The sequence below is a fragment of the Talpa europaea genome (assembly GCF_964194135.1).
Source record: "Talpa europaea genome assembly, chromosome: 3".
Classification (NCBI taxonomy): Eukaryota; Metazoa; Chordata; class Mammalia; order Eulipotyphla; family Talpidae; genus Talpa; species Talpa europaea.
This window is the reverse complement of record NC_140069.1, coordinates 78,632,819-78,649,693: the sequence shown is the minus strand read 5'-3', so window position 1 is coordinate 78,649,693 and position 16,875 is coordinate 78,632,819. Positions and strand designations below refer to the sequence as shown.

Sequence of the window (16,875 nt, the reverse complement as noted above, 5' to 3'; positions counted from 1 at the left end):
CAAGCTACAGTCAAAGAAAAAAAACACTTTTGTATTCTGTGACCTTCCTTTGACACAGAGATCTCCAATATGCTTTTTAATCCTATTTGATAAACAAAAAAATTACAGTGTATTCTAGTAACAAATAAAATATAAAGAAATAATATATCTGCTAAAAATTCAACTTAACATTCTTCTGGATTTTTCTATTAAGATACTTATCATTTAAAATTATGTCTCATGCATACCATAAAACACACATTTGAGTATAGCAAACTAAAAATTAAAATGTATATACTATGAGAATTTCATTCATATTTATAAAATCTGAATTCTTATTTTACTTACCACATATTCAAATACAAGGGTCAGTGTCTCCTTGGTGTGGATGATGTCATGAAGCAGCACTATGTTAGCATGTTTTAGTCCTTTTAATAAAGAAGCTGTAAAATAAAGAAGACAAGAAGACTGTTTATTATGGATAATAATTAATATGTTTCATTATCATTTTGGTACGTTGGCAGATGAAACAAATCTATTTTCCCATTTTCTAAGACAACAGAAGTTCAGAATCAAGAGCAAAGGAGTAAGATTTTCATTTAGATGAAGCTCTCTTCCCCAATTATTTTACCTGCTATTTGTTAATAATATCTAGTTAGAATTTTGAAGTATGTTGAACTTTGCTTTATCACCTCACGTTTATCTTGGTATATGTAATTATCAATGAAATATATATTCTGCTTATGTTGGGTGGAGAGTTCCATAAATGTCAATTGATTCTGTGGTTAATGTCACTTAGTTTTACTACACATTTGCTGATTTTCTAAATAGTTGTTTTATCGTTGACAGTGTTATTGACATCCCCAACTGTATATAATCAGGGAGTTGTGAATTTCTCATCTGAATTCTGCCAGCATTTACTTTGTGTGTCTTGATGCTCTGTTGTTTACTGCATACATATTTAGTATTGCTGTGAGTTCTCTGTGAATTGACCCTTTATCAATATATATATGTCTCTCTTTATCACTGGCAATTTTTTTCTCTAAACTCTATTTACCTGATATTAATAAACTCACTCCAGCTTGCTTTTGGCACGTGTTTGCATGGTTTATCTTTTAACATCTTTTTTCTTTTAGCCTACCATATATATATATATATATATATATATATGTGTGTGTGTGTGTGTGTGTGTGTGTATAATTACACTTGAAAAGAATTTTTTTTAATATAGCAGCATATAATTGGGTTGTTCTTTTTAAATCCATTCTGCCAATCTCTGATTTGTATTTAGACCATTTATGTTTAATAGAAATACTATACAATGGGATACTGTCATTTGAGTCTTTTTTCCCTTGGGGATCTTGTAATTTAGTCTTCATTTCAGGTTTGATTTTTATCTTTTCTTTTCTATTACCCAAGAGTTTAATTACCTCTTATTTCACTTCATTTTGGTTTTTGTCCAATTCTATTCTTAGCTTTTATATTTCCAACTCAAGGTGGTTTTAGTCTATGTTTCATATACCCAAGAGCCTGAATGAGAACATTTAATTTAGATTACAATATTGTGCACAGTTTTCCTTAAATTTATGATTGATTTTTTGAGAAAGTTTTCATTTGTTGAAATGTTTTCACCCTTATTGTCCTATTTTTTACAGCACTTTTGTATAGATTTAGTCTTCTTTGTTGTAGTCCTATTTAATCAGAGGACTGGGTTTTTAGTTTGAGAGGCCTCTCTTCCATCATATCTTCCCTTTCCTATGCAGTTTTTATGAATGATGCAGGTGGGAGAATGAGGAGGGCTTGAGGAATCATGTAGTAGGAGCCTTAATTTCTCCATTTTCTTTCCTTTTCAGTTTCATTGCTATGTCTTCAAAGGGTACTATCCTTTCTGTATATATCTGAAACTCTAACAGAAGCAGTGCCCTACAAAGGCTGCCGGTTTTGATGCCATTATCTTACAGTTTCTTTTCCTGTGGTCAATGCTAAAAACTAACACGGCATTCTAGCCATCTCTTTCTGACATGATTTTGTCTGCATTTCATCTAAGTCCTCCATGTCCCTCTATTTTTTTCCAGTCTCTTAAACCTCTTTAAGAGTTCCTATGCTTGCAACCACAGGCTTGTTGCTGTCTCCTGTTGTTCTTAAGACATGAGTCATCTGTGCTTTTATTTGCTTTTTCTGTTGGATTTATTACTTTTGGAGGAGTGAGTGGGAAGAGTCAAGATTAGACCATCGATATTCATTGTTACACAAACCCTTTGTCTTAGATCAAGACCTGATACACAGGAGCAACCCCATAAATCTCCCTAATGTCATTCATTAGGTTTCCTAGTAGGAAATATCTACATGGGGGTCAGTCTGCTCCTTAAATTAAAAAAAAAAATCATACACATAAAAATTGATCTTCCATTTACTATGAGATATAAACATAATGTAAAGTTTACTGAGGACCTTGACAACGTCTGGCAATCAAAAAAAAAAAATAGCATTTCAGTAACTTATCTTCCTTTTTGAACATCACTTTCTGGTCCATGTGATCACATTTTTGGTTTCTGCTTTTGTGTATGCAACCAGGACTGGATACTGATTTTTTTTTTTTTTCCTAGCATCTAGTTATACTATTCCAAACTAACACTTCCAGTTATTTTCTCCCAATCTTTTTGGCTTGGATCAATAGAAACTAAACTGCCTTCTTCTGAAACCAGAGATGGAGAATTTATTGACCTCAGTAAAATCACCAAGATAGCTATGGATGTGACTAACCATGACAGTTGCTGTTTTCCTAAATATGTGATGACATTGAATTGCAAACAAGGAAACCACTGTCTTCCCTCACTAGATCTGAAAATGCTGTGACACTGACATCTAGAAATCTTCTTAGCTGACTGCCCTCACAACACCTAACCTGACTAGAATTTACTTCAATTCTAAACTTTTGTTCTTCCTGTTTCTTTTTTTACTTGCCAGAAATTGGAAACACTTAAGAACAAGCACAATGGGTAAAATCACTGCAAATGACTGTAAGATTTAAATAAACCATTCCAATTAAATGTAGGAAGGCAACAAGGAGTTAAGATTCAGGTCATAATAATTAGAAAGGTAAATATGATCTGACAAACCTCTTTAGGTGAAGTATTGGTAAAAGACGCCAAAGGTACTCTGATGTTGGACAGAAGATACAACTTAGATCAAGAATGTAACAAAAACTAATTCTGACCAAAAAGGGGGGCTGTAAACACATGTAAGATCTTCTCAGGCCATTGCCCCTAGTCTGCAAGTCTGAATAGACCCATTAGCCTTAAATAAAAGCAGCTTTGTTAAATAGTTTGCTTTCAGATATTAGTCTGAAAAAGAGTATTTGCCCATGCATTAGTCTTCTGAGGCAGATTTATCCTTGGAGATCAATATTTCAAATTGCAACAGGGTACTGGAAAATGAAGACTAGACTATGAAACTGCACACCTGGCACATGAATGTGTATAAGTGAATTCAATTAAGGATCTTGTGATTATCATTGTAGGAAAGGGACAAAGCTTTGAAAAGCAAGTTTTAGAAATATGCAGCATCATTTGTAATCTTGCCCAATTTTACTTTTTGAGTTATCCCCTGAGTTTGTCAAATTCAGTGACAATCTACCCTTCTCAGCAAAAACTCCAAAAATGTCCTGTAAGCACTAAGGATCCTTTGCCTTGAGTTTTTTGTTTTGTTTTTTTAATCCTATTTTTCCTTTATTCTTTTACCACTTGGTCATAAATTGTTTCTCATTTCTCAAAGTAGTATCATCATACCCATTATTTTCCCACTGCATTTTCCCTACACTTTCAGTAAAATCAAAATTGTGCCATCATTCACCTTGGGAAGAAATATTCTTTCCTGACACTGTCTAATATAAAAAAAATCATGTCATATTTTATGTATTTTTGACCACTTCTATATGAAGACTCCACATTCCCTCAATGCCTCCACATTTCATTCTAATAAGTGTCAATTATTACAGATTTTAAATTCTAAATACGCTTACATACACCTTTAAGACACACTATCAGTTAAGTAAGTACTAATATCTGTATTCGAAAGCAAGCCCCCTTTCCTAATTAATATATTGAACTCATATTTGGAAAAGATAGAACCACTAATTTCAAGGCTGTCGGTGATTAAATTACATTGAAAGACAGATAACAAGTCTATGATATCTACCAACATCATAGACTAACTTAGAGGCTGTCAATACAGAAGCCCTGGTCCCAGCAAGGTCCAAGATATTGTTATTCCTGCTTTTCTCAAGGCAAGTCCCTCTCTTGGGCTGCCAAATCAGTCCAATGATGACATCTATAAGTCCTAGAGCCAGTGCTCCCCTCTTTTCAAAACAAACACTGCCAAAATAATACTCCATGTAATCCTAATAATATTATAAATTGGCACATTTTATTTTCTCATACTTTACATACAAAACAAATTCCACAGCACTAGTAATTCTAGCATGCTTGGTTTTCCCACAAATTGTAAGTAAACATATGGCAATGTTTTAAATTCATTTCACCGGTGAGGTTTGCAAAGGTACAATTGTATGTGACTATAAATGAACTGTAATTAGGACTGAGGGTGAAAAATTTAACAATACTTTTGTGGCAGTAATGTCAAAATGATATAAAAACAGAAAAATACTCTTGCTCATAAAGATAACTGTGCTTGTGACAAAAATCCCTGTAGGATAGAAAGACAAAGAGAGTCACTGTTCCCTTAGTTTGGTAGCAGGATTCAGATACTGACTCACTGGCCATATTCAGACTGAGTTCCCACTTTGAGAAAAAAAACATCTTATATTTCTTGGGTTGGAAGACACAAATTTTAGTTACTTTCCAATCTCTTCAAGATTAAAGCAAATTTTGAGTAAATAAAGAAATTCAAAGTAGGTTCTCACTGCAGCTGGTAGTGGGTATTTTAAAAGGCAATGTTGAGAGAGAGAAAGAGAGAGAGGATCCTTCTTTAATGTGTCGAATAATTTTCTAGGTCATTATTATCCTACTAGAAAAGGAGAGATCATAAATAAAAACAACCCATCTTCACTCATTCTTCCATTAGTCTCTGGAAAGAAATAGTGCATTCACATTTTCTTTTCATCATTCCAGGTGCTCTTTTTCAGTGGGGTAGACTGCTACCTGACTTTTCTAGAAAGCAAAAATTACTACCCATTAAACTCCCCAGGAGCCAACCACAAGTCACGCTACAACCACAATAGAAATGAATATTTAATTTAAATCAACAGCAAGAACAACCAAAGGCTGCTGGAATTGACTTAATAACACAAACAGTAAAACTACCTATTTCAGCTGAGAAGCCTATCTCACTTACTTGCCAGTAGACACTGAATATTTTCATATCTAAAATATTGTGGCTAGGAAAATCTCAAAGGTGAACAACAACAAAAATACATGCAGAGAAAAGGCAAGATTGCTTGCTTGTCTGTGATGAGTACGTACAGAGAAAGGAACTTATATGTGCCCTGAGACATGATCTACATCACCAGGTTAACTTGTGATGTTCCTATAAGGTATGCTGTGTACTTGGGCTACATATCAGGAATGCAGTTATAAATATGATGTACTCAATTCTGCTCTTTCCCTCAATGATTCTACACGCGCACACACACACACACACACACACACACACGAAAAAGTAAAAGAATCAGGTCAAAAAAATGAAATTACATCTCTGACTCCATCTTTGCTTTTGATATTTTATATACACATACATACAAAGAGTTAACTTATGGAGGAAAGAAGTCATAGCTAACCCAAAGCACAAGGTAAAAACAAATGTGGTGTCATATAAAGTTAAAGTCACATTTAGGATTTAGAGACATGTTTTTCAGCTCACCAGATGTCATTCAAATCTGGCAAAGACAATACAACAGGTAGGAATACTTTATAAATATCACATAAATTGTTTTCTATCAATCAAAAAGTCTACTGTTTTTCTTGCTCCTTAGCTGAGTTTTTCTACTTTGAGAGGGACAAAAATACAATTTCACCGCATGTTCTTCCTATTCTGCACCCCCATTAATATTCCCACCATCACAGACCTGAAAAGTAGTATTGGAAATCACAGAGTCAACTCTCCCCCCTTGCCTTCAATATGTACTTATCCACTACTTAACTACTGTCAAAGACAGTCGACTGGGGGTTATTTCAACAATTCAGCCTTATGTGACCACAGCGAGTGCTTACTAAATCACTTAAAAGAATAAATTCCTGGGCCTCCCCTGGTGGCGCTGCGGTTGAGCGCAGGGCTACGAAGCTGCCCGCAGCCTCTGCAGCACCGGTTCGATCCCCTGCCGCAGAGGAGGGTCCCACTTGGCGTGACAGACCTCTGCTCTCCTCAGCAGTGTATTTCCTCATTCTGTCTGTTCTGTTGCCCCCTCTGGCTCTGCTGAATTCTCTCACCCTCCAGCACTTCTGACTGTACCCAGTGCTTGTATAAATAAATAAATAAATCTTTATTAAAAAAATAAATAAATTCCTCTGGAACTATAGCTCATCCACATGAAACTGCCAATATCTGACATTTTTGACCTACTAACACAGCAATTTCATGTGATTCACCTAGGAGGGTTTACCTGCCTCAAAACAAGTCTAACTTTTTAAGAAATGTATTGATGCTCTCACTACTGTTAACATTCAAACCACTCTATCTGCCACCAAATGACAAAGAATGGACTCTGCCAATACAGCTGAAGGAAGAGATACAGAATAAGTTTAATGTTCTATATGTACTTTTCTATGTCATTTGAATTGTTTATTATAAAGATGTATTTCGTTTAAAATAAAAAAGATATGGAAAAGATTTCATTCTTATAAGTAAGGTGCCTAAAAAGAACTAAATAACACTTCATAAAAGGCATACAGATGTTTAACTACACAATTAATATGCAACTACAGTACATGTACATCATGAATCAATATAACTACAGTGTGATTCTTCATTACTAATCCATCCTCACGAGGGTATTGGTGCAAATCCTTACATTACAAGGACTCTTCCTATCCTGATATGCTATAGACCCTGCATCAGCCTGTGATTTATTCTCATTACATGCTAATCAAAAAATGTTGAAACTATTCCATCTCAATAATTACTACATTAAGGTTAAGCTACTCATTGCAAATATTTCTTAGCTTTACTGTCTCTGATCACTCCCGGTTAAATCTATAAATGACTCACCAGCTGCCATTCCATGTTCTGGCTAATACTGTTCCTATCGCCACTGGAAAGATGCATACATGTGCAGGTAGTATGTGAAGACTAGATATGCACATCTCAAATGCAAAAATCTTGCTAGCTATGTCTTTCCAAAAACAGGAGGGAGGTGTGTGAAAATGGTGCCATTAGGTAGAAAAGTGACATCTTAGTAATTACTAGAAGACCTAATAACTTAAGAGTTGGTTTTTTGTTTTGTTTCTGGTCTAGCTATAAATCTAGGTTTAGAGATGTCAGGTGGTTTGCTTTATTTAAACTATTTTATTTTACACTTTCTTGTATGTGGGTTACATGTTCAGTTTGTAAAAATACTAAGAAGAATACAATAAAAAAAGATGTGACTTGGCAACAAGTCCCTTACGTATCCTGGTTAATAAGTAAAAATATTTACACATAATAGCTATCGCTGCTAAACTAGATTTAAGATGCGTCTCAGAGTCTGGGCCTTCAATCAGCTGTATCAGAGTCAACTGGTGCAGCAGACATCAATGCAAATTCATTAGGTCCTATTCCAAACCTACCAAATTGAAGCACTAAGGATGGGACTCAAGAATTAGCCAACAAATAGTGACTTAACATCTATTATGCGCTAATCATTAAGCTAAGGAACAGAGATACTAAGTCTGGTCCACATGAAGTTTCTGTCCTATATTTCAACTAAGCTTTCTATTAGATGTTTATGCATCCTTGAAAAGCACTGTGTTATGGGTTTGATATGAAGGAGTGAGTAGCACTGGGTAGTATGTTTATGGTGTGTGTGTTTATGGTCTTGGTTTCATTTCTACTCACTGCTCCAGAAGCAAATCAATAGCAACAGTAAGTCAATCGATCAGTTAATTTACATTCTCTCTCATTCTCACTCTCACACAAACACAGACATACACACACAGAAGCCACCAAGATAGATTCCGCTGAAAGATATAATATCTTTGGTTAGAAGGCAAAGAGAATTCTTTATTCTGAATTTTGCTGGTACTTTGATGTGTGCAGTATTTTCCCATTCAGCTTAAAAAACCAAAAAAAAAAAAAATGACAGCTCATAAAGTTTTTCTACATGAATAAAAGGTAAGGTCAAGATTATATGGCTATTTAAAACCCACAACTTTTAAAATCTGTGAAAGCATGAGGCTTTACGTGAAATGCTTATGATAAGCCCTGCATCAGAAGCAGCATGTGGGTAAACAGACACCATGGGGATACCGTGAGCACACAATCAGCGGAGAAGGAAGAAAAGGGAAATACTTAAACAAATGAATGTGAATATTGGTTGGGGTTAGTTCTTACTTTTCAATATCCCCTGAACATAATTTCAAACATGCCCCTACGTAATGGACTGAGAAGCCAAGTCAAAACTATAAAAATCGCAAATGACAGCAGAACTGAGTGCCAAGTACACATCCCCATGCCCCACGTTTCTCACAGCATCCGTTAACCTTGGGGTGATCACACTGCCTTCACTCCTACCTCCTTGTCACAAAGCTCACTAAACTCTCCCTGAAATCCTCTGTGCTGCCTCTAATCAGCAGTGGCTCTGCTGGGAACTCAAGTTCATCTAGCTCCGAGTGAGCTCTGCCACTTAGAAGCAGGTCACTGATACACGAGTCCCAATCTGTTCCTCGCAGTGTCCAGTGGGGCTCAACTTTTAATGACACCTCTATCGGCCTACTCTTCTACCACTCAGATGTTCAGGAGTTTTGAAGGATATTTAATTTAAGAAAAGCAATTAAGAATGCAGTCAGGGATTGCCTTTCTAACCAGGTAATGGCAAGGACTAGCAACTCCTGCCTCTTCCCATTCTTCCAGCTACTGCAGCAGTTGAAGGAAACTTTTCTATATTTGGAAATGCACAAAAACAAGAAAGGAAAACAAATATACCTATATAAGCTAGGATGACTTATCTGAAGTGTTCAGTATTCAGAAACCTATGATAATAAAAACGTTTCTGCAAAGTAACATGGGAAAATATTATTTAATGAGTTTGGGGAAAGGCTCATCCTAGACTTTTATGAAAATACAGACCCGAATTTTCCTTGACCCTAAACAAGTCACTTTAGTAGCAAAAAAAAAAAAAGAAAAGAAAGAAAGAACTTTTCAAATTTTTATTAGATTCTCTTCTTCCAAGTCATTTCCGACTTGTCAGTAACTGGAACACCTTAGAAGAAGCCAAATTTCACGCAATGTAGTACACAATTTCTGAAGTTAAACATTTATCTAGGATAATAACTATATGAATAAATTAAAAAACAAATTGTGCATTATATATCTCATTTTTCTAAGTTTACAAGGTAACTTCAAACTGCCATCACAGCTCAAAAAAAAAAAAAAAAAATCAGTCATTAAAAAAAAGTGGAGCAAGGGCCTCCCCTGGCAGCGCAGAGGTTGAGCGCTGGGTTGCGAGGCTGGCTGCAGCCTCTGCAGCGCCAGTTCGATCCTGGCCACCAGCAAGGGTCCCACAAAAAAAAAAAAAAAAAAAGTGGAGCAAGAACAATAGGCTTCTCACTTATGTTATTCAATATCCCTGAAATTGTGCACCTCTTTCTCCACCACTGCCATGTAGAGAAATCAGGGGAGAGACTTATTGAATCATATATTTATCACAGGGGGGAAACTAAACTCCTGACACTTTGAGCCTCAAGCCCAGTGACTCTTCTCAGTGTCTCTGGCAAGGAACACATGTGACTGGGACTAACAGTCGCTCTTGCTCAAATAACCTGCTTTTCATTACAAGAAAGCAGCTCCTGAGAACTATGGGAAATATTCAACCATTATTAGCATTTCTCACCTCTAACCATGTCCCACCTTTCTCTTTCTAACAAAATGTTTATATATATATACACACATATATATATGTGATACACACACATATATACACACATATATTTGAAATCTTAGTGCATTAAATATTGATACATTGATGATTTGGCTTATACACAGGATGATGGACTCATCAAGCACAACTGAAACAGCAATCATAAACTGCAACACTGAGCATTGCCTTCAAGAGCATCTACTCCAATCCTTTTTTTTTTTTTTTTTTTTGACAATGGAAGAAACTAAAGTAGACAGAAGTTTGATCACAGGTCTCAATCCTTGGCCGCCTGATTCCTGATACAGTCCAACTCTGTTCCCGTAATCACAATTAAACACTATCTGCTTCTCTCATCATCTCAGCTTCCTTTTCTTCATTGTTAGTGTTCTGCTGTGGTTGTGGTTTCCCTTTATCTTCATACCTTTCAGGTGTTGAGGGCAGAAAAAGCTGACTAGTAAGGACATCAGTTATGTCAGATATATCTATCAAACTCTGCACAACCTGAACTAAAGGCTTAAAAGGATAATAAGTAAGGTAAGAGAGAAAGGGGAAACAGTTGTTCAAATTGGTTCTTAGAACTTGCCCTTAGCTGATCAAGTCACCTCTTTTCCTGAAACCCTTCAACAACCACTTCACAGGACTTACAAGTGCCTGCTCAGCAGGGCGCGCAGGCTCTCCCCTCAGCAACTCCACTCCCCGCCACCGTCCACGCCTGTCTCTGAGGTCTTCAGCTCTCTAGTCCTCTCAGACTTCTGCGATGGTCCCCCTTCCTGTTCCCACAGCCTCTGAGTCTCACCACTTCCTATTATCTCTTTAGATCATATCTTAACTATCATTTCCTTTGGAAGTGTCAGTATCCCCCAAGGCTCACCTCTGGAACATTTTCTATCAGGCCTTCAGCCAGGCATGTCCCATCCCAGTGCTGTAATTGCCTGATGATCTATTTCCACCTGTCTGTGTTGCCCACTCACTCATTATTTGCTCTTACTCCTCCTGCATTCATAGCACTCAATTCACTGAGGAGTTTATCCAAGATGCCTATTAAGTCCTGGCTGAATAATGCATGCATGAATGAGAAAAATGAAATCTTCAAATGATTTTCCATAAATCGCTGCAAGCGGCACTATTCCTAGTGTTGCATTTCACTACAGATTGGTCATCTTATTGTAATGTGTTTAGTTCAGCCAAGATTGATCAAAACAAATCTAAGTTCACTGCTGCAATAACTGACTAACATAAGACTATATGTATCAGTGAATTTTAAAAAGGTGCAAACAAATATCCTATAGAATGTCGTTACTTTTCCTTTTGTGAGTAGGCCAAATGCTGAAGAGACATTATTTTATATCCACTCATTGCAGATTATGGAAAAGTAGTAATAATTTTGAAACTATAATGTATTTCTAAAAGCTCATGTTAGAAACCAAAATTACATCCTAATATTTCACTCAGCATGAGCTAGCTTATAAATAACAAGACAGTGTCAATTAGAGAAGGAAGATGATGTTCTACGCCACACGTGGGTTTAGAGCAGAGTCAAGTCAAACCCACGGACTTGCTTCGTTTGGTCTGTGCAATGTTTTAGAAAGTTTTTCAATATTTAAAAATTGGAAGATTTAACATAAAATGCATATCTTTGGCTTTTCTAGAAAACCCAGATGTGGGTAACAGCTGTGTGGCTGGAGTTCAGCAACGGGCCCATCATATAAGAGGGGCTTCTCACCTTCCTCATGCCCCACCCAGGGTGAAGGAACTCCTCTAACTGTTTCAGGGAACAGAAGGTCCTGAGGACCGCTAAGTTTGTGGCCTCTGAATTAACAATGGAGTGGCAACTGTAAAAGACCTATACAATCATTTTGATCGTATAAGCGACCGTTTCAAGAAAACCAGAAGCAGCCAATCCAAAGTAGGTGTTATAAACATACAAGACAACAGAGTAATAAGGAGGACTAAAAGCACGAACAAAATGTTGTTACTATAGGAAGATCAGAACTTGTACCAAAGAAAAATATGCAGAAATGAAACAATGATCACTTCAAATTGTTGCTTCGAAAGTCCCAATTTTACCTTCAGGGTAGTATACAATTCCCTTAAGGTAAAGAAGCACTGGACCTGTTTTTCTCTTTTTCCACATCATTTTGAATAGAGATTCACTGATAGATCTAAACAAATTTGGAGGACATTTAGGCCCAATGATGTACTTTTCCAAATAAGAATATTGTGACCCAGAGAGGTGGTTAAAGTCATATAATCTGATATGACTTTTCACCTCTGCTTCTCCAACTATTTTCAGAGACTGGGGGAATAAGTCAAATAGGCATTTAACATCTGACATTTATACCTTAAGGAAACAAAGGATAAGAAACAAAAAGGACTTATTTACAGAAGCAACAGAGAACTAACAGCCTAACTGGGCCAAAAGTTATATCTCTGGTTCCCAAACCATTATGTCATGCTTCTGCCAGGACAGTGGAGTTTATAATTCAATAAAACTATAGGTAACATTGAACATGGCCTGACATATGCCACTTCCCAAAACCCACGCCATGAGAAGAGAGGCAAAACATCAGGGAGGAAAGCTGAGGCATAAAACTCAGGGCAATTTCATCCAAATAATAATTAATAGTGACAAGGATACAAGGAAGGAAACAAACACTCTATGAAGACATGTTATTAGAGTGATCAATATCTATCAAAAATTAAAATATTTCTCACAGTCCTAGAATGGCATTTCTCCTGGGAATTTATAAACATAGATGCACGAATAAAGATGCAATAGTTCTACTGTAAGTATGAAAAAAAATTGAAACATGTCTAAGATACATTTACTAGAAAAAAACATCAAGTTGAAAAAAGTATATGTATATATGTAAAATTGAGGTAACCTTGGTTCACAAAACTAAGTATGATGTAGGGTATGGTTAATACCTTTTCAGATCTATGTTACCACACCCCCCCCATCACTATGACACCCACAGACCATTAGGCCCCTTCCTTGTTTTGTTTCCTACTTTCCACCCTGCCCTCTATAGCCCCAGTTCTGCAGTCATATTTTCTAGGCTTTGTTTTTGATTAGTTTGACTGTTCCTCTTTTGTTTCTCTACACAGCACATGTGACTATAATTATCTGGTATTTGTCTTTCTCCTTTTGGCTTATTTCATTTAGCATAATCCCCTCTATTTCCATCCAGGTTATTGCAAATAGCAAGATCTCATCTCATTTTAGAGCTGAGCAGTATTCCGTTGTGCATATATACCATATCTTCTTCATCCACTCATATTTCTTTGGGCAAGAACAATGCCATATTGCTTAGTATGACCTGACTAGAGAAATATTTCACATTTATCATTCAAATAAAGCGTCCTTGCTTCCCTTAGATAAAGCAATTGAACCAAAAATAAATATGTGCCCTTGCTACTCATCCCCCATTCCAAATCTTCTGAAGAAATCCTGAAAAGAGAGTAATAAGAAATAAGGTTCTGCATGCCCTTCTCCCATTCATATATAACAGCTCTGAGAGACAGACCAGGCAGTGAGCAAACTGCTCCTGACAAGGGGAAAAGAAGGAAGAGAGGAAAATGTCAGAGAAGGAGTCTACAAGGGGCTGTGTTACAACTTGAGATGAACAGGTGTCATTTTGGTTATACAGATGATGTATATTCCCTCCCCAATGAATCACCTCATTAAAGCAAGGCAAGCAATGGGTCCACAACCAGATGGTGATTGATCATACCTTGAGCTGACCATACCTACCATCTGTCCATGTCACAGTCCTAACCTAATGCGGGGGATAATGTGGGGGACTGGGCAACAGATATGTACATATCTTTATCCTCTTATTATCATAATAAATATATTTCCTTGCCCCTTTTTAGCCCCTAAGATACTGCTTGGTCAAATGGAAGTGGGCAGGTGATCTACTTTTGGCAAACTGAGATGGCCGCCTGCAAATTTTCCCAGAACCAGTCTAGAAAAGAATCTTACCTGAATCCTCATTTTACACACAACTCCTACACTCAAGTGGGTGAGAAATAACACACAAATAACTTTATGACCATAGATCTGTATCCACGCAAAAGGAATCCATGCAAAAGGAATGAAGACAAAGGAGAGAAAACTCCCAACTGGAGCAAAGCGTAGATTCTGTTAATATAGAGTCATACAACTTGCTTTGAAGAACCTATGAATGTGTTAAAATAAAATGGACCACTCTAAACTCAAGGAATTTGAGCATGGAAAAAGAACAAGAAATTTTATGTAGTTTATTTTGGCTGAAAAATAAAACCTTTGAAGAGAACTACTGTAGACAAAGGTAGAAACAAAGTTTTGTGTCCCCACTGCTCAGGATCTTATGGAATTTAATCATTATTTTAGTCAAAAATGAGGGGAATGTTAAATGGCATCTGTACTTCTAGAACATTCATTCAGCAGAAAAAGGCACCTGTCACATAAAACTACCTGAATATACTCTTCTTGTACAACTTGACAAAACAGCCGTTACTGGAGAAAAACCAGATTACTAAGTGTCATCCTAGCTCAGTGGCATAACAATGTCACCAAAGGGGGTGGAAATTCTCATTTTATTTTTCAGAAATTTTCATGTAGATACTATATTAACTGAAATGAAAATATACGTTATACGTGACTAATAAAAGGTTAGCACTGAGCGCTGCCTGTTACTTGTCATATAAATAAGTGACTACAAGTAATATCAGAAGGTATGTTTTTTAAATGAATCGCACCAGAAAAGAGAGCTAGCAAAAACAATATTGCCTACACACTGTACATTTGAAATTCAACATTTCATTTCTTGCTAGTTTTAAATTACTTCATTTTGAAGAAAAAATGGATCACAAAAGGGATACAAATAAGAAGCTTATTCAACTTCTGATGGAAATTTCCCCTAAAATCTAAAGTTTCTATTTAATGACTATAAAAGATGAAGTCTAAAACAAAAACCTCAAAGTGCCTGTTGAATAAAAGCATTGATGTCCAAAAATGTTTAGCTAGATTTGCACAGTATAATTTCTATCATGCAAGTACCTTAAAAAAAATACAGAAAATTTAGGTTTTTTCAATTCAGAAATGTATGTAATGCATTAAGATTTCTATTCACTCAGTAAAGGTGACTACTAGCAGAGAAGTATTTCACTAGGCAATGCAGACAAGGCAGTGAACAAATGGCAAAATGAACCCAAAAGCCTGCCCTTATGGATGCTTGCATTCTGTCAGAGGGTGACAACGAAAAAAACAACAAAAACAAAAAAGAAAGATGTAAAATAAGTAGTTTGCTAGAGTGTAGTAAGTACGTACTTAGGAGAAAAATAAAGGCTCACCACCATGCCTGAGACTCCTCTCTCATTTCTGGACAAAAGCAAGGGAGCTTTGATATATCAACAAGTTCACCTTGTCACTGACCTAAGGTTTACCATTATAGAAGGCAGCCGACACAAAGGAGAGAACTGCACAGTCATGGCGGGGGAGAGGGACTGGAGCCCCCACCTTCCCTCTGGATTTCGAACTATATGAGATAATGCATTTCTTTCTCATTTAAAGCACTCAAAAAAGCATGTCTGTGACATGCTGCTGAAACATCCAAATAAGTGGTACTGAGACTTTCTTATCTGTCATTTGTTTATACCACAAGAACACCGATTTGGGGCTTAGAAATGAAATCTCATTCCTGCCATTCCTTTGAAAAATCTGTGCAAACAAAATATGAACATAGCCAAAAAAAAATAGTGTTTTCAATCTAGACATTCTGAGAAGAAAATTTCATTCCATTCTTTATTTTTGATAAGAGACTAACACAGGAATTTAGAATCCTCACCTCCTGACTCTAAGAACAGTGCTCTTTTTACTATCAATTTTGGACCAAAACATTGTTAGCTGGAAAAGAGCTTTCAGATCATTGAGATGCAACCCACCATTTTGTAGATTAAAGCTGGGAAGTTAAATCCTTTGGCCAAGCTCAGAGTTTACTGAAACTATGAAACTCACCTCTCCTGACTCTCATTCTAAGGACACTTCCACAGGCCAACTCCCTCCAGACTCCAGTATTAATTGCCTATGCAATCAGTAATGAAAGTGCTTTACTAACTTTTCAAAATTTTTCTAGCTGAACTTGCAGAGCCTAATATGGCCCTATTGCTCTGTTCTATGCCCGCTGCTAAGTACACTCCAAGGTACAAGGGAATTTTTTGAAAAATTCATTACAATTTAAACTATAAAACCAAAATCACAACTTGGTAGCTCTGTGAAAATAGCATGAAAACTCGTACCTTTTCTTTAGTAGAAGTTTCCGAGAAAGTAAATCAATAGACAATTTGCAATGGCATAATTCAGTAAAAATCATGCCATGCTATTCTCATCTTAGTCAAAAACTTCATTACCTGAGGCAGAAATTATGTACAGTCCATCCACATTCACTGTAGGTGACTGAATTCCTTCATAGCATGTCTTTACAAGGATGTTCCTCCCCTTAGTCAGGAGATACAATTTGGTTTCCAGACCAGAAAGTTCTCAAGAGACTGCTCCTGGTTCTCCACTTCTAGGAAACTGGAAATCAAGTTCTAAGTCCAAAAGGATCTGCACCACCCCAGCCCTAGGGCCCAGAGCCGCAGTCACTTTTCATCCAAGACACTTTTCACTCAAGAACATGATTAGATGTACTATTTTCCCTAGCAAACCTTATGCTTAGTATTCAGAGCTAAACAAATATCTCTCATATATACAAGGTCAGCCTACTGAGATGGAGACAGTTAATTTCTCAGGGCTTAAGAACATTACCATTAATTAATTTTAATGAAATAATCAAATTATTTTTGTA

General features: G+C 36.5%; 1 protein-coding gene across 4 annotated transcripts in view; it reads right to left on the bottom strand.

Annotated features, from left to right (window-relative positions):
- The window catches only part of CDK14 (cyclin dependent kinase 14), a gene marked incomplete at both ends in the record, with an annotated part of 470,170 nt that overhangs the window by 216,980 nt on the left and 236,315 nt on the right, over positions 1-16,875 (bottom strand). For all 4 annotated transcript variants that reach the window (XM_084229436.1, XM_084229437.1, XM_084229438.1 and 1 more), the window contains one exon: positions 328-422. In XM_084229436.1, coding sequence (XP_084085562.1) covers positions 328-422 — 95 coding nt within the window. The remainder of the gene's footprint in view (positions 1-327; positions 423-16,875) is intronic.